At 47.9% G+C, this 26,069-nt stretch overlaps 1 protein-coding gene and 1 long non-coding RNA gene across 3 annotated transcripts in view; one reads left to right on the top strand and one right to left on the bottom strand.

The window, feature by feature from the left end:
- Positions 1–235: 235 nt before the first annotated feature.
- INHBA (inhibin subunit beta A) lies at positions 236–14,398 on the bottom strand. 2 transcript variants are annotated; one of them, XM_040473018.1, is made up of 3 exons: positions 14,291–14,398; positions 11,227–11,794; positions 236–1,833 (listed from the first exon to the last, which is right to left on the bottom strand). In XM_040473018.1, the coding sequence occupies exons 2-3, from the start codon at positions 11,612–11,614 to the stop codon at positions 947–949; spliced, it is 1,275 nt and encodes a 424-aa protein (XP_040328952.1). In that variant the 5' UTR covers positions 11,615–11,794; positions 14,291–14,398; the 3' UTR covers positions 236–946. The 2 variants fall into 2 exon arrangements, with proteins under 2 accessions (XP_040328952.1, XP_040328951.1); XM_040473017.1 differs by lacking the exon at positions 14,291–14,398 and having other exon boundaries at positions 11,227–11,963.
- Positions 5,117–26,069, top strand: part of LOC121028934 (uncharacterized) — a 37,243-nt gene continuing 16,290 nt past the window's right edge. The window contains exon 1 of the long non-coding RNA XR_005789507.1: positions 5,117–5,251. This is a non-coding gene — a long non-coding RNA (uncharacterized LOC121028934). The remainder of the gene's footprint in view (positions 5,252–26,069) is intronic.

Genomic DNA, 26,069 nt, shown 5'->3' on the forward strand with positions numbered 1-26,069 from the left:
AATGTTTGGATCCAACAGATGGACAAACATATTCCTTTCAAGTATCTCTCCTTGAAGAAAATAAAAATTAATCAGGTTACTTCCAATACAAAAAAGTCTCTCTTTTTGTTCTCTCTCAGGTAAACAGTTTCAAACCTATTAGGTTGCATAGTTCTAAGATCATAAGCACCTTAACGAAATGTGACTTGGTATTCTTTGTTCCTTGATTTTTCTCTCTTCCCATTCTTGCTCTCAATTTTTTTTTTTTTTAGGTTGGTTTTTGTTCTGTTTTGCTTTGTTGCAAAACTGGTGCAGAAAAGGAAGTGTACCACCTGCACACTATAGTTCTCTTACCGGTACGTGTGTGTGCATGGGCTATGTGGAAACGCGTCTGTGTGTGTGTGTGTGTGTGTGTGTGTGTGTGTGTGTGTGTGTCTGTGGTGTGTGTGTCTGTGTGCGTGTGTGCACGGGCTGATATACACAGAGAGAGGGTCACACAGACATACCTTACAACCTGGGTAACTGGATGGGAAAGTGCCTGTAACTGGCTCTTTCAAACTCATGGCTTTCTAGATGCTATTTGGGTTGTGCTAGCCCACATTCCTGCAGACCAGACAAGTTGACTTCGAGGCTCACACTGAAGGGGGACTGAAAAGGAGGGGATGATACTCCCGTGTAAGCAACGGATGTCATCACTTTGATAGATACCGGAAGAAACGAAGGGCACGCCTTTCTCCCTTTCCCTCCCAACTCCCATCTTGTTCACTGCTTCATCTCTGAGCCCTGGCTAAGGAATTTTTCCACATCTTCCTTCATCTGTTTCAGGTTTTGTTTTTAGTTTATTTTTTTTTAATTTCTCTATATATATTTTTTCTCCTCGTTTAACTCCGAAACCTTAAACACTTCTTCATGTTGCCACTGTCTTCTCTGGACAACTCTGGCTCCCGTCCCCCCTGGGCTGGGCGCTCTATGAGCACCCACACTCCTCCACTATCATGTTCTGAATGTCCTTTTTGATGATGTTCTGCCCATCATCATAGTACAGCATGGACATGGGTCTCAGCTTGGTGGGCACACAGCACGACTTGAGGTTGGCGAAGGGGCTGTGGCCCCGCATGCGGTAGTGGTTGATGACGGTCGAGTGAAAGGAGAGCGAGGACCCAGATGTGCCTGCTATGTGGCTTGGGCACTCACCCTCGCAGTAGTTGGCGTGATAGCCGGAGGGAGCGATGATCCAGTCATTCCAGCCAATGTCCTTGAAACTAACAAAGAACTGTTTCTTACAGCAGATGTTGACCTTGCCGTCACACTCCAAGCCCCGCCTCCGCCGCCGATGAGGGTGGTCTTCAGACTGGCGGGCCTGCAGCATGAGGAAAGGTCTGTGGGACTGCTCCTTGTCCTCGTCTGCCCCTGCCCCTCCGTCTCCTGCGTCCTTCTTCTTCCCTTCGCCCTCCTCCTCCTTCTTCTTCTTCTTGCCCAGGAGCACCAGGCTGGCGCCCGTCTCGTGGCACTGCTCACAGGCAATCCGAACGTCCAGGGAGCTCTTGCCCTGGTCCAGCAACCGCTGGATGCTGCTGGAGACGGGGAAGATGTGCCACGTGCTCTTCCGGGCATCCACCACCTTTTCCGATATCAACACCTCGTTTCTCTCCTCCATCAAGCCCATTTCCTCTGCCTCCTCCCCTGCGTCCACGCCGCCCTGGGGTTGTTTCTGCAAGAGCTGGATGGTGACTTTGGTCCTGGTCCTGTTGGCCTTGGGGACTTTGAGGAAGAGCCAGACTTCTGCGCGTTCCACCACCGACAGGTCACTGCCTTCTTTGGAAATCTCAAAGTGCAGTGTTTTCCTGGCTGTGCCTGCAGACGAAACACAGCACAAGAGAGAGCAGGGACACTCGTTAGTTGCGATGTTGGTCACCAGTCACTAATTTCAGGCAGGTGTGGGGCCTCTGCCACAGGCCATCTCCAACAGGGGTCAGAGGATTGTGGCCCCCTGACTGTAAGAACACTTTTGACATTTTTAAATGGTTGAAGAAAAATAGGATTTTGGTGACATGGGAAAATCATATGAAATGGACGCTTCAGCGCCTGTGATAAGGTTTAACGGGACCCCGGCTACACTCATTTCTTCCTAGGCTGTCTGTGGCTGCTTTCGCACTAGGTCCCCGCCAGTCACAAGACAGACTGGCCCACAAAGCTTCAAATCTTTGCTCTCTGGCCCTTTCCAGAGAAAGTTTGCCAACTCTTGCCCTAGAAAGAAGAGAGCCCAGATCTCAGTCAGTGTCCAGAAGCCCGGGAGGTCTGTGTCTGTTCCCTAGCTGCTTAATCTCAGTTTCCTCTTCTATAAAATGGGAATGTCATAAAGACATTTGACCCCTTATGCCTCAGGTTTGGAAGGATCAAATGGGATCACACAGATGAAAGCACCCCGCGAGCTCTAGCAAGTCGTGGAAGCGGTGCTGTTCCCACATAAACACGCAAACACCCCCCCTCCCCGACGGAAGTGCCCACAGAGCTAGACTCCTCCTCCCTCACCACAACCTGCTTCACTTGTCCATCATTTCTTTTCTGGGTCACCACGACAGTCTTTGCTTGCATCTGGCCTTTCAGCATAAAGCCAGGCCCCTCTCCCATCATTTCACCATTCAGCAGGTATAAAACAGGAGCCACCCGGGACTCTGGGCTCTGCCTCAACTCCGGCTCTCTCCCAGCGCCCCATCCTCTGTGGCACAGCCACACAGCGTTTGAGGTCAGAAGCATCCCATGCGCTCTCTCACCTCCAGGCAGTGTGCCCCTCGTCTAGAATCCTCCAGCTCCCAACACGTCACCCTCAGTGGCTGCCCTTGATGAGGTTTTGGTTTGCAGATGAGACCACACCACTTCCCCGACCCTCCTGCCAGTCTAATTTAGGATGCCCCAGGTCTGAGATCCTATCCATCTTGTTCACGGTCATGGTCCAGCATTTACCAGGAAGTAGGCAATCGCCTGACTCCCTATTAACAAATGGAGGCATCTTCAGCCTTGAGTTATATTAGATTAGGAGATCCACCCCCTACAGCCGTGTGCCCCATTTTTGGCTCGTTCCCTTCTGAATGCAGCTTAATGAGCCCCAATTACAGCGACTGCTACTAACAGAGGGGCAACCCCCACAATGGCGAGGCAGTTGGATTCAGAGACCATTCAGTTCTTGCCTAGTTCACACTACTCCCTTCTCCTTCCATAAGCACCTGTATGTCTGTACATGTAACAACATTTACTGCAAGGAGCAGGTGTCCAGACTGGAATTCTCGGGTTGATGAAACACCTTCCCTCAGTTCCACTTTTACCCCTTGGTGGTATATGAAACGTGCCCTCTTTTCATGGCCGCCTCCTGCGTGTGCCTGCTTGCAACAGTCCCATGCACACGCATCTCGCACACAAATCTGAGAACAATGTCAGGAGAAGTTCATCTTAGAACTCGCAACTCCCTAGGAGGGTCTCCCTGCCTGGATTTCTATAGCTAACGGAAATCCAGCCATACTTATCACTCTCAGCCCTGAGATGTTTACGGTACTATAAATTTTCGGCACTCGTTCAAGTTCTCTGCAGCAGAAGGCAGGCTTTTCTGTGCATTGCGCACTGTAGATTCTGTTCTTAATTTAACACACTCTGCACGCTGCGATTCTGATAGTGGTAAATTCACTGAGGCCAGGGCCAGGAAAGGCTACATATGTATACAAAAGATTCTCCGGCATCTTGGTATAAAGTTGTAGGACCCTGGCCACATTGGTGGTGGTGGTGCGGGGTGGGGGGGCGTCCCTTTGCCTCCAGCCCCGGGTCCCTGGCAGGAGTTGAAATGAATAATAAAGCTAGGTTTATGATTAGATCACTAGAGCGGAGAGCAGTTAGAAGAAGGGGGGGGGACTGTCTTTTTTTTAGGGGCCATGATTTCTTTTCAAAACGTGAATGCAGTACGCCCCTTTGCTACAAACGGTGGGTTTCTCTGTTGCTGTGTTTGTTTTGTTTTGTTTTGCTTTGCTTTGCTTTGTTTTGTTTAAGAAAGGAAAAGAGCAGACTCTAGGAAGGAGAGCTTAATGATTTAAATTTAAAAAGACAAGCAGCTTCCGGAAGCCACCCAAGCCTCGGAGAGCCGGCCTGAAGGAGGGTGCAGGCTCCCTCCGGCGTGGGCACCTCCACCCTGCCCCACAGAGAACAGTCACGAGCTACCTGCTGTTCTCCCTTCTGCCTTCTGCCTCGACGTAGGCCAGCGTCTGAAACCTTAAACTGTGCAGGGTGCCACCCTAAAGACTGAGAGATAGTAGCTGCTAAATTAGAGAAGCCAGAGGGCACGAGGTTGTGTTTTGTTTTTCTAGGAAAGAGTGTGAAACTGGAGAATCTGACTCGTCCTCAGAATGGGAAAAGCTCTCTGGGTTTCAGGTAACTCGTTCCCACAGGCTCCGCTGGGCTTTCACCTGGGCTTGACAGGAGGGGCCGGGGTGAAGGCAGCCAGTGCTCGGTGATAGAGAGGGTCCGGATGGCAGTGCGGACCCGCACACATTGGACTTCCCATGAATAGAGTCCAGAGAAGTCCACGGATATGCTGGGGGTGGGGGTGGGGGCCAGGGTGGGCTCACTGGCCCACTGGATTGAAGCCGCGACAGCCTGTGCAAACTGCCTTCCTAGGGCCAGGGAGGCTGAGGTCGCTGGCTTCCAGGAACAGCCTAAAGGAGAGCCCCTCAGTTCACAGGAGCAGGTTTCTAACGCAGGATATAGCCCCTCCCCTTCTTCACAGGCAGCTGTACTTGGAAGCAAATGATTTAGTGTTCCTGAGAGAGGATCATACAAAGAGAGTACTCATTAGAGGGGGCTCAATCTGTCAGGTGCTGTTATATTAGGATCAGAGAGGCATCATAAAATGACTTTCAACCTGGTCCTGGCTGATAATTAACTGCATGGCATCGCCTGCGTACTGTGGAGAGGCACAGCACTGATTTATGCATTGGTTTAATTATCTGAGCTGAAAGATTCTGTTCCCTGTATTTGCTTCCATTGCCTGCGTGCTGTATCTCTCCCCCATATTTCTGACATTTGGATTTTCCCCCTACTAATTGACATGCCTGTCGCCTCCTTCTCCTGGTGTCCGTTTCTGGAACTGCTATTTGTATATTGCATGATATTTTATCAGGGAAAAAAAATAAAACAGATCCAATTTCATGAAAATGCTGTTGCCATAATGCTCAGGAGAACAGGGGGAAGAGAGAGATGCAAGTCTTCTTAATGTCTACCTTATATGCAGGTACAATTTAAAAGTTCTATTGTATTTGACTTATTAAGCAGTGCAATATTTTTTTTTCTTTTACATTTAGCTTTCATTGCAGAAGGGGGTGGAGAGAATGAGACAGCTAGAAGCTGAGATGATTAATATTTATCAGGGCTGCAGGTTTCAGAAAGATATTACAACCCTCGAATTTCTTAGGTATGGAAAATATAACTAGTCACTTGATTATATTCCCTTTTATCTGTATTCTACCTAAGGGAGATTGTTATACCGCAGTGATGCTTTTAGGATGCTCCAATCTTCAAATCTCTATGCATAACAGTTTGAAAAAAATGGAAGGAGGTTGCCTGAGGCTGAGGTGTTTAGGATCAATTACTAATCAGTTTCAGGTTTGACTTAAATATCTCCTGCATCAAATCCTGAAATGGAAGCCTTCCCACAATGCTTTGGGAGCAGGTACAGCATTAGCTTATACAGGTGCGCTCTGGGTTCCTGCATTATTACCTATCTAACTAGATATAGCTGGTGGCTTTGCTAACCTTTCATTACCTACTCTCTGATAATATTCTTTTCATCCTCTGTGCTATTTTTTCCCTCCCGAGGCTCGTGAGCAAGGCTTGTATCACAGCCTGCTCTGCCTGAGTAATTCACTAAGAAAGTCCCACGCAAACCCATGTGGGTGATAATATTTCATCACTTAAACCTCTATGAGCTCGGGGGACACATACCAAAGGGAGAGAGAAAGGTGCATAAAAATGAGTAGGAGGCTGAAAAATTGCACTTTACAGGGAAGACCTTTGAAATGTTGCCGGGGAAGGAGGGATTGGACTGAGGAAAGACCGGAAGCTAGAAGTCAGAACACCTGAAAGCACCTTTTCCTTTGCTTTCAGGATTTTCAGATGTTTTTAATAACTCAGTCATGAAAGCAGGCCTGCCAAGGGTTAAGCAGCCAAGCCCCTTGTTGTTCTCTTCCCCCACACCGGGACTCAAAATTCTGCTCCCCCTCAAGCCCCACACCTCAGATCTGTGGGCGGATGAACATTTCTCATGAAATAAGCAATACAAGCAATACACACACACACACACTTCGCGTTTCGTTTGTATTCTGCTTTGTTCGACTCACCAGGGTCCTGCCCCAAGTATGCTGCCCTTGTACCTATGGGTAATAATTATGTCTCTAATGTGAATGTGGAAAATCTTGTTTATAGATTTAAACTCGCCACGGGAGGCGGGGCGGGGGGAGGGGGGCTCCTTGTAAAATGCTGCTATTACTTTAATTTCCCATTCTTCATCCAGGTTTCACTGTGCCTAGATATGGTATAGTCCCTGGTACCAGTATACAGAACTACCGGTTACAGCATGCGTGTTCTCTAAAGCACTAACTTCGCATTTGGGCTGTTTTCAGGGGTCTCTGCAGATGGCAGAAAGTGGGGTCTTCAAGGTTATGCCTCCTTTAACCTGCCGCAGAGGTCTTTTTGGTCACAAATTATCTGGATTGGATTTTTTTTTTTTTTTTAGCCTTAATATTTTTATCTTAGGATGTGCTATTGAATTGCAAATGCTCGGCCACATTCCTGTGTCTCCCATTCAAATAGGGATGAAATAGAGAGAGAAAGGGGCTTAGGATCCTAGAAGAAGTAGAAAAAAATTCTTAAGATTCAACCCACAGAAATTTCAGAGACCTCTTCCAAAGTTCCTGCGAACTTTTACACTTTGGGTTTTGGATCTAGGGACCAGTCGAGGATGAGGAATTCTGATCTACAGCTCATGCTCGAGTATAGTTTAGCAGAAGAGGGGCCAAGACAAATAACATGTTCTCACAAAAAGTGCCTGGGAAGGTATTACTCCCAGTTCTCCAAATACGAAAGCCGACTTTCTGCCCTCTGACAGCTCACCGCCCCCACTCAGATCCACCTACGTCACAGGCCCAAAACCACTAGGCATCTTGCTTCTGGTCTTTCGGCCACCATCTCGCTGCACACTCTAACTTCGGAAACAAACGCATCCCCCAAAGCCATACCCAATTTTTCACAAGGCAGTCACCAAACAGCCCTTTCCTCCCTGTTGGAAGTCACTTGTCATTTGTCCCTGGTGAAAAGCGTTGATAAGACAGGGAAACCAGGCAATGAAATGAGGGGAGCCGGAAGGCATTTTTGTAAAAGCCCAGGCAGCCAGCCGTCTTAGGGAGAGATGTGTGAGCAGATCAGTATTGCTGATGATTCATGGTCACATTTCTCCACGCTCTGCTTCTGAAATGTATCATTCCTCTGCCTTCCATAGAGCTCGGCAATGTTCACATGCATCACTAGAATTCTCATTTCTTTTCTTCTGTCTCATTTACTGTATCACAGGGAGGCATGTTTCTCCCATCCCATAAAATCCTAATTTTTTCTGGAGGACGAGAGGAAGCAGGGGGCAACTGACAAGCACCAAGATTTGGGTGCTGCAGAATGGGGCTTCCAGGAGGTGAAATTGCGTTTCCCTAGATTAAATGGGAAGGAGCAAAAGTCTTTGGAATGCGCCCTCTTGTGGCCAATCATTGCCCATTATTGGGAGAAGAAAGCGTGTAACCCTAACTAAAGGCACCCTTCAGTGACGGGTAATTCACAGGAAAGTTCATTAGACTGGCATGGAATGGTGGGAGTCAAGTCCACCTTGAGATGGCTTTCTTGGGCTGGGGGAAAACAGTCATCCAAGCAAGCCTTCTTAGGCCCCTGTTTGGGAAGTGTCAACTTCTAATTCAAATCTTCTGTAACTAGAATCCTCCAAGAAGGGAGATTTAAGGGTTACTTTCAACAGCACCTGGGCTTAGTGAGCATTTTCCATTTCTTGGCGCTCCATTTGTCTTTCTTTCCCTCTCTGTTCTCCAACAAGTGCTATCAATGTCTAAGTTGGTTACCACCATCAGTATGTAAATCTGTCAGCCTATGGAGACTCAATGATAGGTTGCTATTGTGCATTGACTGACCAGATATTGTCACGGATCACAAGAAGATAAGATAAGATATAGGAGTCAAGAAGGCCACTGATCCCAGCTTCATTGACAATTATAGACAGAGTGGACTTGACTCTACCCATCCCTTCTTTTTTTCCTTTAAGGACTTAAGGTAAACGCAGAGGATTCTGTGCCAGCCAGCCAGAGAATGTAGTAATGATGAGCAATCTTGGATGACATGCATTAAAAAAAATAATTTTTATTTGTGGGGACGAATGTCAGAGAGCCCGAGAGCAATTCCTCACCACTTAGTTAATAACAACTCGTATCAGCTTTACAAAGATGGGACTTTCCACCTGAGCTCGGTGGGACAAACTCAGTTCCAAGAGTTCTAGACGCTTGAGCTTTTTGTAGTTGCTCAGCTGCTGGGCCGCATCGCGGCCTCATTTAACCATCAAGAAGGGGGCCGAGGGCAAAAGTTAAGCAGGAATTCCCCCAGTCGAGGAATCTTAAGGTTGAAAGATACATCTGTGGGTATGCGTCAGTGTCACGGGCATCGGTGACACTAACTGACTGGGATCCGCTGCTACCCAATAGTTTATAAAGAAAAGCAAAATGAATACCCTTTGCTATTCTCCAAATTCTTACAGTTTGACATAGTTTGAATATGATTAAGGTTGAACTATTCCAAAAGCAACAAGACATTTTTGTATATTCAGATGATGAAGCTCTTTCCTGGTTAGCAAAATCAGCAACTCACTCATATGGTACTCTGCTTGGAGAGCAGACGGTCCACATAGCAATCATTAATTCCGTGAAGTCATAGTAAACCAACTTAAAGTTGATGTGTGAAACTTCTCAGATGAGAAAAATAAGTTAAGTGTAATAAACCTTTTCTGGGACTCCAGCAGCTGACCCAAAGTCAAGTTGTAAACTCAACCAGGAGGAGTTTTCCATTACAAACCTTAAACTGGAGTCAACGTGTGAGTCAAATGAATCACCTTTTTAAAAAGTAACTCAATTTCTTTTAAACTAAACACGTAACAGAAAAGTTAAAAAAAAAAAAAAAAGCCGAGATTTCATATAAATAAGAAAAAGACCGGCACTGAGATGAAGGCCATAAGTAAGAAAGAATGCTAAAGGTCAAATTCTTTCACTGCAAAATCTCTCAGTGCCAAAAGAGTGGTTTGCTAGACAAGTCAGCTAAGTCAGATGCTGTTGCCAGCATCAGGTGTATATTAAAAGTGGTCAAAGTCATAGGTATACTTAGTCATCCGATGCGGGTAAAGCCAATTGAGTAAGGCTTGCAATTAAAGCCATCATGTGTGGTAATTGGTATATAAAAACCTAGACAGGGTCCCTTTGTGTCAGCACTGGGAGCAGACCTCTAGACCACTGGAATCCATCCCCCCCCACCCCCCAACACTGGACTCCATGTCAGTAAGCACTTTCTTTCCTACCTTGCCATCAGGAAAGGTTGAGGAAAAACTGAGTGTGCAACTTGAAAACTCCAACCTGACTTTTTTTTTTTCCTCAATAAGCTTCAACAGATAAAGTCATCATTATCATGCCCTTCGGGGGCTGCACTAAGAAAGAGCTTCGAGAAAGAAAGACCTTCTTTGAAAAGAAGCTTCTGGTGAGAGAGAGACAGAGAGAGAGAGAGAGAGAGAGAGAGAGAGACTGTCCTGCGGGGAAACTTGCAGGACGTCAGGGCTTCTCCTACGAGGGGAGCCAGGAAGCCAGCAGGCTATCTATCTGCTCCCCCAAAAGGATGCCCAGGTCTGGCAGGGTTTTCTTGAAAACAGAACATCTGAGTCAACAGGTTTTCAGGATTGGAAATTCTGAGTGTTGCCTTAATTGTTTATACGGCTGCGGCAAACTTTTAAACAGTAATGCTGGGAGTCCCTGCACATACTTTACTGGCCATATGCTCTACCAAACAAAACAATGGCATTCCTTTCAAATGGATTTGGCAAGGGAAACAATTCTTTAGCCTGGCATCACCATGAAAGTAACACGGTATGAACACATCTGTGTGCCTGGGCGTGCAGGGGCGTGTAGGCAGGCAAAGGGTCTGTGTCACATAACTGTAAAAATAACCAATAACCTGGCTCCAGGTCTGTGGCCGCCCTTCTGACAGGTATTTTCTATCCAGCAACAGGTTAGCGTGGTCCAGAGCCAAGGATTAGAATCTATCAAAGTTCTTCCTCTTAAGGACTGAGTGAGAGCTCAGTGTAGTATCTGAGAGCTCTCTGTCAAGGTTGCGTTCCTTGCCAGAGAGCTCTTTTAGTAACTTTGCAGGGAACAAAACTCTTTTTTGTTGGTGGTGGTGCTGTTGTTGCTCAGAGAGCAAAAGTCAGTGTTCCAAAAGTGGCCGCGGGTTCAATGTCAACTGTCCCCCCAAAGTCCCTCCTCGCTGCCTAGAATGTGATGCCCTTGCTCTTCCAAGGCAGAGTTTTTTCTAAAGGCAAAACTGACTGTCACCAATGAATATGCCCTGCTTCCCTGGTGTGGCCCCTGACTGGACTTTTAAAGGGAAGGTTTGTCTTAAGACAATGACTCCATCCATGCCAGGCCACCCCGACCCGCGCTCCGCGCCCCCACCCCCCCCCCCATTAAAAACTTTGGATGGGGTCCGGAAGCCTCCCGGGCTCCCCCCACCCCCAGCACCCGAAAACGCCCGGGCTTTCATCCGGCTGCCCGGATCTGGTTTCACAGGCAGGGCGAGCGAGCCTCCCGCAGCCCGGCTCCCGGCCCCACGCTGGCCCTCGGAGCTCGCTCCGGGCTCACCGGCCGAGTTCAGCAAGTGTGAGCTCGCCGCCTCTCCAGCCAGGGCTCAGCCTCGAATTCCGCGTCCGCGGAGAAGTCCTCCCCCCCCCCCCCACCCCCCGCCCGCCACCCCCCGCCTCCCCTCCGGCCCCGGCGCCACCGGCGCCCGGCACCTCACCTCCTCCCCGGGGCAGAGCGCGCGGCCGGAGGCGCAAGTTCGGCCCCCGGACCGCCGCGGAGAGACGCAGCCCCCCCCCCCCCCCCCCCCACCCCCCAGGCCGGCACCGACCTGACTCCGCGAACGTGATGATCTCCGAGGTCTGCTCCATGAGTTCATTCATTTCTGCCCTCCTGCCGATGTCATCCTCTATCTCCACGTACCCGTTCTCCCCCACTTTGCCCACATGGAGCTTCCTGATCGCGTTCAGAAGCGCCGCCTTGGGCACCGGCTGGGTGACTTCGGGTCTCTTCTTCAAGTGCAGCATGTTTAAAATGTGTTTTTTGACGGCCTCCACCATCTCCGGCTGAGAGTTGGGTACATCCTTTGGCAGGGTGGCCAGCGCGCAGGACGGGCAGTCGGGGGCTGCGCCGGGCCCCTCGGATCCCGGGGTGGGGGAACTCCTCACTATAATCCAGCAACTCGCCAACAGAAATCCTCGCAGCCAAAGCAAGGGCATCCTGGCAGCAAAAGTTGTTGTGATTGCCTTTTTAAAAGGCCCTGCTTTTCCTACCCCCACTCACGCACAGGTTTGGGTTTGGGTTTTTTTTCCCCCTTTCTTTCTTTCGTTCTTTCTTTCTTTTCTTTTCTTTTCTTTTTTTCTTTCTTTTTTTCCCCCTCCTCCTCTTCAGCAAATTCTCTGGAACAAGAACAAAAAGTTTTCTGTGAAGTTTTGTTTGCAGGTTCCCTCTCTGAATGCAGTCAGTGCGGTAGGTTTGTGGCTCTCAGGGAGGAGAGTTCTGACTGTCTCCGAGTAAGAGAGAAGGAGGGAGGGAGGGAGGGAGGGAGGGAGAGAGGGAGGGAGGGAGAGACAGGGTGGGGGGGAGACAGACAGAGACAGAGAGAGGATGGGAGGGAGAGAGACAGGGAGAGAGGGAGAGAGAGGAGAGAAGGGGGAGAGGGAGAGAGAGGGAGGGAGAGAGAGGGAGGGAGAGAGAGGGAGAGGGAAAAGAGGGGGAGAGAGAGGGAGAGGGAGAGAGAGAGGGAGAGAGAGAGGGAGAGAGAGAACGATTGGTCCTAAGTGAGTGCGTGAATGGGCGAGGGAGGGAGTTGCTCTGTGAGTAGAGGCTGTGATTAGGAAGGGGAGGGACAGCCCGGTTTCTGACAGGCTGCTCTATTCACTGCTCCCTCACACACACCTCTCTTCAGATATCACCATTCTCGGGAGTTCTACTTCCCTTCTGAAAGAAATCCTTCCAATTTTGTTCTACTTCCCCCTTTTCTTTTTTCTTTCTCTGCCCAGTCCCCTTGCTTCACCCAGTTCCTCTTTTGGACGGGAAAGAAAACCCCGCTGGAAGGCACTGTCCCAATCTCCAGGGGTGACTGGGTTGAAACACTGTGCCCCCAGGGCCCTCCAGCCCACCTGGCCTCTGCTCCAGGGGACCCACCGCCCGGCCCATAAGGCGGGGCCGCCGAGGATCCCGGGAGGTGGGTGGACAGGTACCTGGAGGTCGGGAAGAGGGGCAGGCTGGTCACCGGGGGCCAGTGGATCGTCCTGGCTGGAGGGAGTCCCAGAGGTGGCCGGTCTCCCATTCATTCATATTTAAATGTTCAGGGTCCTCGGCTCGGGTAGGGGATCTGAGGGGGGCGGGGAGAACTTCTGTCTGGGGTCACCTAACAACCTGTACTTTTCCCAACCGCAAAGTGCAGCCGCGCACTGAAGGATCCACGGGCAAGTCAACCTGCTCGGTCACCTGAAACTCCTCTCCCTCTCCTTGGCCGCCGCCCCCTTCTGCCCTGCGCGCCCGCACTCACAAATTACAGCCTACCTCCAGCCCCGACTTTACGGATAAAAGTGCAGAGTTCATCTGGCCTTTTCCCACATTATTCCCTACAAACAGTGGGCTCCTATGACTCGGATAACTGGGCCTCTGGGAAAAGAATCTCTGAAATATACTCGCAAGTGATTTTCTCCGCCATGTGGGAGTTTTTCAGCCATCCCCCTACCCTGTCCTGGACCAGCCTGCTCATGGACTGGCCCCTTGACGGCCTCTTTTTCCCTCAAAGGAAAGGCACAGATGAAATCATCATGGATTTCAGCGTTCACAGAAAAAGAAAAATGTGAATTTTTAAACAATGCCTCTCTGAGTTTTTTTTATTCTCCCCCCCCCCTTTTTTTTTCATTTTCTGTCTTATTGCTTTTATCATGCAGAAGTATCTTTAAGAGGTCCATCTGTTAAAGCTTTCCTTCTCTCTCGGTTTCTTTCCCACACATAAGCCCTCAGTTTCTGTAGATACAGTCAGCTTATATCTGACACCTAGTGTGTTCAGAGCATCATAGTTAAGCAATGTGCTTTGGGTGGAAAAAGTTAAGAAATACCATTACTACAAGCCTAGGATCTGAGGGCCAGGGGAGGAGGGTGAATAAATTGTGACATTAAGTTAAAATTGCAGTTTGCATAGATAACAATGCTTTTCTGAATCGGACACACTGTCCCCCTTTTCCAAAACAATTACTTGCAAGACTTTCTCTGTTCCACGCCATCTATCACCTTTGGGATTTCTCCTCCAGGAACATCGATTACTCTGCTCTTCTTAAGATTTTTGTCAACATTTCCTAAAGAGCCTAATTTTTTTTTTTTTTTTTTAAGCAGGGAATGGTGAAAGAGAATGGGGAGGGGGCATTTATTTGCCTTATGATCTGTTAATAAAACATCTTTGAAATACAAAACTTAACATACTCTACCTCATTGGCGTCATATATACAGCACCCAAAGAATTTTGTAGTCCAATTAAGTTTTACAAGAGAGTCTGAAATAAACCTAAAAGTTTAATGACTCCAAACAACTCAGGAGTCCTACTAGTAGCATTTAGATAAGGGCAAGTTATCAATATTTGGATTCCCTCTGCATGTCGAGTATGTGTGTGTTCCCTGAATTTACTGTTTGTGAATGTAACTCTTAAAAACAGCTTTCCCTGTGGCATATGTACTTGTATATAAGTGCTGAATGGGCTGTATAAACACACAATCTCTCTGCATGCTCTACTATTAAAAGCTGTATTATTAACCTGCCTGAATAATATAAAAAGGTACCAAATTACAACGTGCATTGGAAGTGCAGTAAGTCAACTCCTTGTAACCTTCCTGACTATGAATGTGTCAACAGCTCCTAAGTAAGAGTTAAAAAAGCATTACCTTTCCGGTCCTCTGTCTTTCACCGGCAGACTCCTGTATCGTGTGGAAAGAGCTGTGTGAGGAGTTCCTCTTCATGGTATTGGCACTCTCAAGTTTTATACTGTGCTACTCATTTGCACACTCACACATTGGTACCACTCAAACAGAGGAGGGCTGGGGCTTTGTTTGGGATTGGTTAGAATCAGCATGACATCAGCAGATGACTGGTTTTTCCACTGTGAGACATATTTCATAATTCATTATCTGATGGAAAGCCTTTCTTGGCTGCTGGGACACAACTTGGTGATCACTGAGCCAGTCAAACCTCTGACTGACTAGACTACCTTTTAGAAAAACACTGGAACTGAACAGCTATATCTCACTGAGTGTCCAACTTCCAACTTTTACTACTCGAGCACACACTTCTCATTATATTCAGGCTCGGGTTTTATGTCTTCACATAAAACATCTGTTACTTCATGAAGTTGCCTCTATTTACAAAGTCTTTGATTGTTTCTTACAGGGAAGAAAATCTGCAGTGCTCTTTAGAATGATTCTGATTTTACTTATGAAAGTAAGAGACTTCATTGAGGAAAAAAAAAGGGAAAATATGTATACCTATATGATGATGGTCCCCCCTCCCCTGACTTCCACTATTATTTTACATCTTGACATTGAATGCCTGCTTCATAAATCATTTGTCACCAAGAACTTTGAAAACAGCCATTCTCTGCTAATGAACTTTACAAATATCCTTCCCAACTAGCAAAAAAAAAAAAAAAAAAAAAAAAAGAAGAAGAAGAAGGAAGAATCACACCCCATTCTTCTTTATCAGGACTTCAAGCCCTACGATTTCTAAATTGTTACAAATACAACGTGAGATTAGTGAAAAGGAATGAACATTCTTTGAAACGGGGGTTATGTCGGTTAGGGTTTTTGTTGGGCGGGAAGGTTGCTAGCAAGGCCGAGAAATAACACAGTTGGAAGGAATCTTCAGACGAGAATAGTGGGGAAGGGCTGTTTGAAGGAGTACAACTGAAGCATAAGCCGGGGTACTCATGACAAGTGGAATAAAATGTGCAAAATTGGGAGCTAATGCAAGCCATATGACCAGATATGTTGTTTTGTATGCAGGATTTAACATGCATAAAATAAACTTTTCACTGTACCCACAAGCAAAATATAGAGGCTCTGGCCTCCTGATGTGTAGTCGAAGCAGGTTCCTTTAGGACACCAGAAGTTTGCTATGTAGGAGGGTGTGCCTTGGCTAAACACAGAGACGGTGGGGATGATGAGCTGTACGCTGGGGATGGGGAGGGGGGGTATTCTGAGAACTGTATAGGCAGAAATAAAATAGGAAACTAAATCATTGGGCTGTAGAGGCACAGAGGAAACCTAGGAAGGAAAGATATAAACAGGATCGGTGTTGGTTAACTCCCAAACTGCCCATCAATTTGGAATTGGATGGACTCGACCCCTGCCTAAGGAAGGATCTTCACCATCCTTTTTGATAAGCACTGTTGGAGAGCACTGGCCTGCAGGGCCTCTGAAACCACTCCCAGGCGTGAACCCTGGTGTCCTGGAAATCCCATCATGTGTATGAGCTCTGGGTGCGCAAAACAAACGCAGATCAGACCCTGGTTCCACTGCCTCCTATAGCCACACAACCCCCTAAGGCTTCGGGTGTCCTCGTCTGTAAAGCGGGAGCCACAGTACTCAACTGACAGGGTCAAGTGCGTGTTCAGAACATAGGAGGTGGTGTTATTTTTGAGGTGCCTGGTGGCTCTTTGTCAACAGTTGTGTCACAGAAATTCGCAGGGCCCTGACTAGAGGGGCGACCCTCTACGTGCCGTGACTCAGATCCAGTTGGCCACCGGATGCCTCTGAAGTGCCCACCTACCAGGTCAGCCCACCAGCAATGATGTCATTCTCCACCTGAATCCCCAGCCTCAGAGCTGAGCCACACCGAGGAAATGCCTCCTCACCGGTGGAAATTAAAGTGGGGGTGGTGGAGGAAGCAGGCAGGTTAAAATAACTTCTGTCGAGTATCGCGGACTGGGAATGATCTCTTCCCTTCCTAACTCCAGGGCCCAGGGGTAAGCCGGTCAGCCCAACTCCTGACAGGCATCTACTTTTCCTGCCTGGGTTTGGTTTCTCTTTCACTTCCTGCCCCCTCCCCCAGCAGCGTCCCCACCCCCGGCCCTGCGGGCCCGCTGCTCGGCCTGCTACTGTACCTTGAGCAGCACCTGCTGGCAGCTCCCAGGGATCACGCCGGAACGCGGCCGCTGCTCGAGCCCGGCTCGCGGGGCCAGGGTCTGGGCCAAGCCGCTCCGAGCGGCCGCCTCTATTTTTACCCCGGGCACCAGCAAGGGCAACTTCTCTTAAGAGCAGCTCTTGATTTTTCCCCCCTTTTGGCAGCTAAAGAATTCAGAGAGGGGGAGAAAAAAAAAAAATAAAATAAAATCACTATTCAGAGAGTGCAGCTGGGAATCTCTGAACCCAGCCCTCAGTGCCAGGGTCGAAAGCCCGGCCAGTGTTGGGGATCGGGACGGGGACCCGCGGGGCTGGCTCCAGCGCGGATCGAGGCGCGCCAGGAGCGCTCACGCCCCACGAGCCGTCCCCTTTCCGAGTGTGCAGTCGGGTCCTACCCGCTTCTGCGCTAGCACAGTGGCCCGCTGCCACCGCGTTTTTCACCTAGTGCAGGCGGCCTGATTTACTGGCGACTTCACCGAGCTCCCCACTACTCGCTGGAGCGTTAGCACGGCTCTGTTCTCGCCTCGAGGAGCAGCCCCTGGGGAACCTGGTGGAGCAGCTTGCTGCGAGAAGGAGCCGGGAGGGAAACCGTGGTACCTTCTTTTACTGTAATTGCAAAAGGCGCGATGTGCCAGAGATTTATATTTAGACGTTGTATGTTTCTACTTTTATGTAAATGGAGCAATTAGGGCCTGTCTTTGCTGCTGCTAACTCCAGTGCTTGGGCCTTGCTGGGGAGCTGGTGTTTTCAATCACAATTAGTGAGCTGGTCAAAAAACAAAGTTCATTTAAGGATAAGAGCTCCATGGTGTGCAGGGAGGAGAGACCAGCGTCCCCCGTGCCTCCCTGTGGCCTGTGGCGACACACACCTTAGGGCAGCGGCTAACCTATCTCGGTGGTTACCCGTATCAGCAGCTGTGCCCGTGTGGAGCTGGCACAGACCAAGAAGCAAGGATGTTCATTTTTCTTCTCGAGCAAACCGTATGGCCTTCGGCTTTCATCCGTGCTATTAATTGGTCTCTTTGCTCACTTCTCCTGGAAGGAGGAGACAGGCCTAGGAAAGGGGGCCGTTTTTCATGGCTCTGTTATTTTCGCGGCTGCTCGCTCACACCTTGCTGTAATTCCGTGAAAAATACATGCCGGGAGACATGAACACCCCAAGCAGGTGACCGGGAAGTTGTCGTCTGATTCAGCTGAAATGACACGAGGCTGGGGGGGTTCAGAGCATGGACTATGCTGCTGACGACTCAGGGTGTTTTAGTTCCTTCCTATGAAAAATCTGTTTCCCCCAAAAGCATGATTTCTGGTTCATCCCGTCTGGGAAACGGAACATAAAACGTGACTGTGGAGAGAAATCAAAAGGATTCGAGGTGTTCTGAGCAGCTGCCGGGGTTATTCTGGGCTCAGGGCAGGAAACCCTTGCCGGTGGGGAGAGGTACCTCCCTGGAGAGGCAGCTCGGAATCCAGAAAACGTGGGCAGGATCCAGAGCGATATTTGCTGCAGTGAGATTTCAGAAGTCTCATGAAATGCTTTAGATTGAGTACAGGATTGGCAAGCCCTGCCGGTTTCCTGGACAGCCAGAGACTGCCCATCACCCGGGCCGTATGTTAGGTTACAGAGATTTTCGACAAAGAAGGATCAGCCTTCCACATTCACAACTGAACTGGGAAGCTGTTTGCTTTTAAGTTCAATCAAGCAATGAATGCAGCTAAGCACAGAGGGAGAAGGAAACATTAAAATTCCTCCCAAAACTCATTAGGAAACAACAGGGTCAGAAATAGTTAATCCAAACCCCAGTTCCTAAGCCTCACATTTCTCTGAGAACCACTGGAATATCCCACAAAGCCTTGTGCTGCGTATGACAGCTCTGTTTCCAGAGTGTTTGGAAATGCCTTATCTAAACCCAGGGAACCCAGATGCTACAACTAAAATGAGTAGGGAAATAAAAGAAGGGGGGGGGGGGAACCCAGTAAATTGTTACCCCCCAGTCAACAGCAGGCTTCTCAACGGGGGTGATTTGCGCCCCCCCCCCCCCCGCAGGAGACATTTGGCAACATGTGAACACATTCTTGCCTGACATAACTGGGAAGGAAAGTGTTACTGGCATCTAGTGGGTAGAGGCCGGGGATGCTGCCCAACATCCTGCAGTGCACAGATCAGCCCCTGTGACGGAGAAATTATCTGGCCCCAAACGGTAATGGTTCTGCAACTGAGGAACCCTGATCTAGAGTTAAAGTTTCCCCTAATTCCCTTCCCGTCCATGCTCCCAGGGGCCTTGGCAACGATGCAAAACATTAATAATTCAAGTGATTCTGCCTCCTCATGTGTCTTGTGCTTCCTGATTAATGGAAGCCCCCGCCCCACAGAGATACCAACACAGAAAGAGTGCCTCTCAGGCAACATTGTTGTCACCCTCGCTAACATTCCAGCATGGCCTCCATACACTTCCTGTTGGCTTTGTGTTCGGACCAAAAGCAGAACTTGGGTGACAAGCAACAAGATGAGATGAGTTGGCCCACACCCAAGTTGTTAGGAGGCAAAGAGCCTCATGGAAAAGAGTAAGTGAATGAAGCATGAGTTGCTCGCGTTAGCAATTCGGTATCAGATAAATCCACGCACTAGAGAATTCCCTGAAGGAAAATGCACGAAAGTGAGATTAGCAAGCCTTCCTCCCGAGCAAACAAATATGATGGAGCTTGATTTTATTTGTTTAATACTTTAGGGGAATGACACACAGTCAATATCCAAAGAGATACAACAGAATGCTCTCCTAAATCCTACTGCATGTTTCAAGCAAGGTTACATTCTCCAAACTTCCTTCTTAAAAGGGAGGGGTGTGACTATTCAAGGAAGGGCATGCCCCTTCAGGTGCTGCTTTCCTGTAAGGACTGGGGGGAACCCTGTGCAGGATCCCACATCTCAGAAAATAATGACTACAGCAATAATAATAATGATAATAATAATAATCAACAAATGTCGGTGAGACCCTCCAGAGGGAATCTGCCTGGATCAAACTAGCTTAGAAGTGAAATGCAGTTCTCCACATGATGAGGCCAGTTTGCCTGGATCATCACTTAGTCTCTGAGCCACTGGGATCATCCAGAAAGGAGAGGATCAGTCAGAGATTGTTTTAAGATGAAGAGACACCCTTGAGCGGAATATGTTAGGCACCCCAATGCCATTTCATCACGTCCAACACGTGAGTCACAGTCTCCTCAGGTAGATGGTTATTTTGGAACCAGAGGCCTCACTCAATCCACTTCCAAATGATTCAGAAGTGCCTGGATTTCTTCCCAAGAAGTAACCATGTAGTACTTATGAAAAACTCAATATATAGAGAGAAGCCATCCGTTGCAACCTCTACCCAAAACCATATATGGAAAAAAAAAAAGCACTAACACTAATACAAACTGAATAAATATGCCGTCAAAGTCCTTCCTGACCAGCACATATTTCCAAGTTGTTTATCATAACTCATTTCTAATCCAATCAGGAAACATCTGCTACAGAGGTAGATCTTTATTGCCCAAGAAGATCATGAAAAATACTCACAAGAGAACATAGACCAGATTGCTGTCACCGTTCTTCTCACCTGGATCCCCTCGGGCAGTAACTTCCATGTCGTTGACTTGAGGACATATACGTTTAGCGAATAAATTCCACGGGGCCAATAAGAGCAGAAATCTTGATTCTAATCCAACTTCACCTTTCTACAAAGATGCCCCCACGACCTGCTCCCAAATTGTGGCTTTGGAAGGGAAGACACAGAAAAGGCTGGGAGCAGTTTTTTGTGTGTGGTGTTTTGTTTTGTTTTTTTTAATCAGTGAATTGCTGTGTCCCTCGTGTGCTGATAGAAAGAGTCCAAAGGTCCTGCCCTTCTGTCGGAGCACCTCCGAGGCGCGTCCAGGCCTGCACGACGGGGAGTGCCCTTGTTCCGGTCACTGTGTACTTTTGTGCACACTGACCGGGAGCATTGGCGGTGGTTCAGCTCAGTTAGTAAATATTTCCAAGTGCCTCACTCTCATTTTAGGAAGGTCAAGTTTGCAAAGGTGAACTGGCAAGCAGGACCTCTGTAAACCTTTATCAGCTTGGAAAAGCAAACTGTCATTAAGCACAATGTACTGAGAGTTTGGAACCTCTGGATTCTACAACTCACCTTAAACTTTCAAAAGATGACTGATGGCCACAGTCTCGTTTCTTAATAGTCACTGAGTTCCTTTTTAAAGATGAGATAGAGGGGCGCCTGGGTGGCTCAGTCAGTTGAGCGTCTGACTTTGGCTCAGGTCATGATCTTGTGGCTTTCGTCACGATCTTATGGTTTTCATGAGTTTGAGCCCCATGTCGGGCTCCATGCTGACAGCTCAGGGCCTACCCCTCCCCCACTCGTGCTTGCTCTCTCTCTCTCTCTTTCTTAAAAATAAATATTAAACAAATTTTAAAGATGAGATAGAATGTTGAATGAAGTTAAGAGCTGTTATATTAGAAGGAAAACAACTTCAAAAACCCTCTCTCTCATAGACCAGGGGTCAATTTCGGATCACTTAACGAGCAGAGGCAGAAAGCCAATCATGTCATTTGGTCAACTGCAGCATCGTTCAACTATGAACTGAGAAAAATTAAAATGGTGCTCCCTGTAGCAAAGAGTTCACCCAGTAAGTTCCCCAAATTTCAAGGAGCTTTTGTTTCATTAGATGCTCTTAGCTTCATGTTAGTCACAGGGAAAAAAAAAAAAAATGCCCACATACACACGCACGACTAAATGTAGTCAGTTTGCTCAGCTGTTGCTGACGTCACTGCTGCCCACTAGGAATGAGTTACTGTAATAATCCCCCTTTTATTAATCATAGGCTGGAGGAAGCAGAAAGTGGGTGACATCATTAGGCAAAAGACCGGGCTAACTCATGCTCCAATTTACTCAGCTTTATTATAACATTTCTCAAGTGACATATGAAAGCGATTACCATTTCACACTTTCCCCCTCTGAGCCATCATCCCTAACCTTCAATCCAAACTCCCATAGAAGAGCTTAGCTTTCAGATGGAGGCACAGAAAGTCCAACTCTCACCAAGGTTCCAATGTCCTCCCCGGAACAGCTTCTTCCTTGGCTCAAGATGGAGGCAGTCTCTAGAACCACAGCATCCCAAATGATCGGGTGATGCTGGCTCTGGTGGCATCTGACCGGACGGGGCCGCCCGCCATGAAGAGGACCGAATGATCTGGGTGGGTGTAGCTACCCATGGCCTCCTGGTAACCAAAGGCAGGGCTCTGCACCTCTAGGGATCTGAAATAGAAGAAACTCCATCTGAAGATGTGCGGAAAGGTAACGGTTCAGTGAGTGGGTCCTGCAGCTAGACTGCCTGGGTTCAGATTCGGCTTCCACCACTTTCAAGCTAGGGGACACTGGGCAAATGGCCCAGTAGTAGCTCGGTCCCTGACAAATGAGCGCTGGTAACAATGGCACCCCCTTCTGGGGATTGCTGTGAGGAATCATGAGTTGACAGAAAGCGTGCTTGGTTGGTACATAGTAGGTGTGACTTCTTTTCTCTAGAAAGTTCTGCTGACTGGACTGAACTATCGGTGTCCTGCTCTGTGGAGCACAGAAAGACGGGCAAACGAACTATGAGAAGCCATCAGGGCAGACCGGTCCTGGCCAGACCCACGCGACTGCACATGGTGGCTCTGTTGCTGGCTGGGATGTCACCGGTCAGTCCCCCCCTTGCTGTGCTTCTGTCTCCACCTCCTGCATTTGCCAGAGGAGGCGCTTCTGACAAGGAACAAAGGCACGTGACTAAAACCAAAAGAAGACTTTGGTTCAGGGATGCTGAAGAGCTCAGCATCAAGCCATTTTGAACAAAGTTATCAGTCTGGTCACTCCCCCCATCCCATCCCCCCCGCCCCCCGCCCCGCCTCTCAAGCACACATTCTTTGTATGAAATGTAAGAAATGTAAAACCCCTAGCAGCATCCCTCCCCAAATAATCATTGTTAACATGTTTACATGTGTGTGTATATGTGGGTGTAGACATGCATATATAAGTAAAGAGAAAGCAACAGAAGCGTCTCCATAATGCATATGCATCAGAGAAAGCATGTTTTTACTGTGGGTGGGGCTATACCTCATTCTCTTAAACCCGGGACCTTGCAGAAGCAATTGTGTCGATGTCTTCCACTCATCCTTTACCTGCAGCCTTCTCCTGAGGGTATTTTAAGGAGTCAAAATAGAGCTGTCTTGGGCGTATGGGAGAGACAGAATGATAGCCCAAAGAGAAGTCTGGGGCTTTGTAATACTTAGATAGTAAAGAAACTGGCTCCGCTGAGGCAGAGTCCAGTAATCATCCAGGCTAATTTATTACTCAGATTCACCTTTGCTCAAAGCAGTGAGTTATAAGCACTCCACCGGGTGAAAGGGTTAGGCTTCCCGACGTGATCTGCTAGTGCAGGAAGGAACTGCCAGGCCACGGTAGCCGGTAAGTGAAATAGTAGCCCGATTCATAGCAACTTCAGGATCTCCAAATTGGAAGCTTCCTTGAGAGAGCAGAGGATGCCAGGATATCTGCTGCCCCCTAACTGATACCACGAAGAATAGCATGTGCTTTTTAAGGAGCAAGGTAGGGTTCAGGGACCCTTGGTGACTGGGTCAGCCTTTTAGGTGGTAGGTGTGAACTGGGCCACCTCCACCAACCTGTTTGTGGCCAGTAAGGCAAAGCCATTGCCTGCGTCCCTCGGCCTTCTGCTGAGGAGCTCCTAGCAGCTGCGTAGGTGAAACCAGGATACAGGGGTGACCGAGCGGAAGTCATTCGGGCTGCGTGTTTGTTAAGAGGGTGAGACCAGAGGAAGCTCTCACAGGCCATTCAAAACTACGTATCCCTCTGCTACACAAATTTCCGGGAGGCCCGGAAGAGGAATGTGGCCACCAGGGAAGTGAGGCATTTCAGGTTAGTTTCTACTGACTTGGGGAGCATCCCCCCCCCCCCCATCCCTCATAGGTAATTGAGAGATCCTGCCTGCGGGAAGAGGCGGAGGCGCCCTCTTCTGGTGCATCTGTGCAGAAGGAAAGTCTATGAAGGGCGCAGTAAGGGGCGCCTTCTCTCTGATCCCTCCACTCCCAATACAAACTTACCACTTTTTAAAAGCATCCGTCTTGGGGCGCCTGGGTGGCGCAGTCGGTTAAGCGTCCGACTTCAGCCAGGTCACGATCTCGCGGTCCGTGAGTTCGAGCCCCGCGTCAGGCTCTGGGCTGATGGCTTGGAGCCTGTTTCGGATTCTGTGTCTCCCTCTCTCTCTGCCCCTCCCCCGTTCATGCTCTGTCTCTCTCTGTCCCAAAAATAAATAAACGTTGAAAAAAAAAATTAAAAAAAAAAAAAAGCATCCGTCTTGATATTAAAAGTAACGCACATTCTTTGTATGAAATATAGAAAATATGGATAAATACAAAAGTGTAAATCACACTTAATCATCTCTCCCAGAAATAACTATTAAAATTTTGATATATATGTATCATTTACATTCACATATATACCATCTACCTACCATGCATATACATGTGTGTATGTATATATATAGATATATATACATACATATATACCATATATATTTATACACCACGCTTTACATACATATGTAAAACTAAATTGCAGTCATGCCGTAAACACAATTTTGTATAATTTTCATTTGTGATGAGGTTTCATGGTGATTATTTTCAATGGCCTAAGTGGTCCTTGAAAGTATTAATGACCCGGGGTCGCCCAGGGTGCTCAGTGGGTTAAGCATCCGACTTTGGCTCAGGTCAGGATCTCACAGCTCATGAGTTCCAGCCCCGCATCAGGCTCAGTGCTGACAGCTCAGGGCCTGGACCTGCTTGGAATTCTGTCTCTCCGTGCTCTGCCTGTCTCTCTCTCTCTCTCAAAAACATAAACCTGTTCTCTCATTTAAAAAAGAGAAAATATTAATGACTGGGAAGTAATATATCACATAGATGTGCCTTTATTTTTGAACTTATTGTAGATTGAATTTGTGTTCAAAATTTCACAGTTATAGTACTATTTTACTCTATTTAATGCATCTCTGCTTATTTTTTAAAGACAAATTCCTATGAATTGGATTATTGGATCTAAGAGCATGGGCATATTTCAGATCTTTATATGTATATTACCAAATTGTCCTCCTGAAAGTTTTTACCTGTTTCTATTACAACTAATAGTGTCAGGGCATGATTCTTTTACTGTGTTCTAGCCTGATGTTATCACAATATTTCTCCCAAGCCAAAGATGATATATGGTTTGTGTTAACTTCTATTTTTTACTTATCAGTTAAGATAAAATATAGATCATTGTCCATTTGAACAGCTTTCTTCTGAGTAGCTGTTGGTGTCTTTGCCCATTTATTTATGGGCAAAATCTGAAGACTGTGTGACACGGTCCACATGTACCTGTCCTGACTGGCTACCATATTGGACAGTGCGAGTAGGTGGGTCTACAGTCAGGTTCTGACAGAACAGAAGCCACAGAAGGACAACAAAGAAAGGGACTAAAAGGAAAAATCATTAAAGAAATGGTCGGTGGACTTGGGGGTCTGAGCTTGGTGAAGAAAGAAGTGCGGCCCGAAAGCAACTCGTAATCGGGGGGAAAATATAATCATCCAGGCATCAGAGGCATTGATGATGTGAAAGGGTATGTTTGGAGTGAGTCGGAGGGAGTTGACCGGAAGTGTTTCTCAGAGAATGGAAGGGTGAAGTTTAAGATTTCAAAAGGCAAACAGTTGTAAACGGTGAGAAAGTGCAAGGTGTGGCCATGGGACTGGATTTCTTATGCGGAGCGAGTGTGAACGTCCTTGGCGTTAAGGAATTTGAAGGTCTGTGAGAGAGGGTCGGATGCAATAAAAAAGCACAGGTGGGGTAAAGCCCAGAACATGTGCAACAGAGGCCCAAAGCCTCAAAGCTGATTTTACGCGAGGGTGAGAACGTGACACAGATGATGCCATTGTTGGTTATATTTATCAAGCACTCACCTCTGCTGGGCATGGTTCAGAGAGCTTGATATATGTGTCATCTCCTTCAGTCCTTTGAGCAACCGTCTGAAGTAGGTTTTCTTATTATTGCCATTGACAAATGAAACCACAGAGGCTTTGAAAGACCAAATAACCTGTCCATGGATGTGCTCTGGTGGAGCAAGGATTTTAACCCCACTGAGGTCTATGCACGTTACTTCTACACTCAACTGCCTTCTTACTTAGAGCAGCAGTGGATAGCAATAAGAATCCTGGGTGGCTCCTGTCCAACCCCACGCTCTCAAGGATCTAGGAGCTGCAGGAAAGGAGGCATGCTTGATTGGAGCAAGAACATCCGTGGAGGACCCAATGTCAGAGATTAGGTGGGGGGAGGGGGTAAGCATTTAGGGTGAAAACAGAGTGGTAGCTTATTCACAGTGGAGCAAAGTGAGTGGGCGCCATGGGAGGAGGAGGGGTGGGAGCTAGCACATCCAAAAGAGGAGGGGTGGGAGCAAGCACATCCAGAGGAGGAGGGGTGGGAGCAAGCACATCCAGAGGAGGAG

This window comes from Herpailurus yagouaroundi, unplaced genomic scaffold (genome assembly GCF_014898765.1).
Source record: "Herpailurus yagouaroundi ecotype Mexico unplaced genomic scaffold, PumYag 100, whole genome shotgun sequence".
Lineage (NCBI taxonomy): Eukaryota > Metazoa > Chordata > Mammalia > Carnivora > Felidae > Herpailurus > Herpailurus yagouaroundi.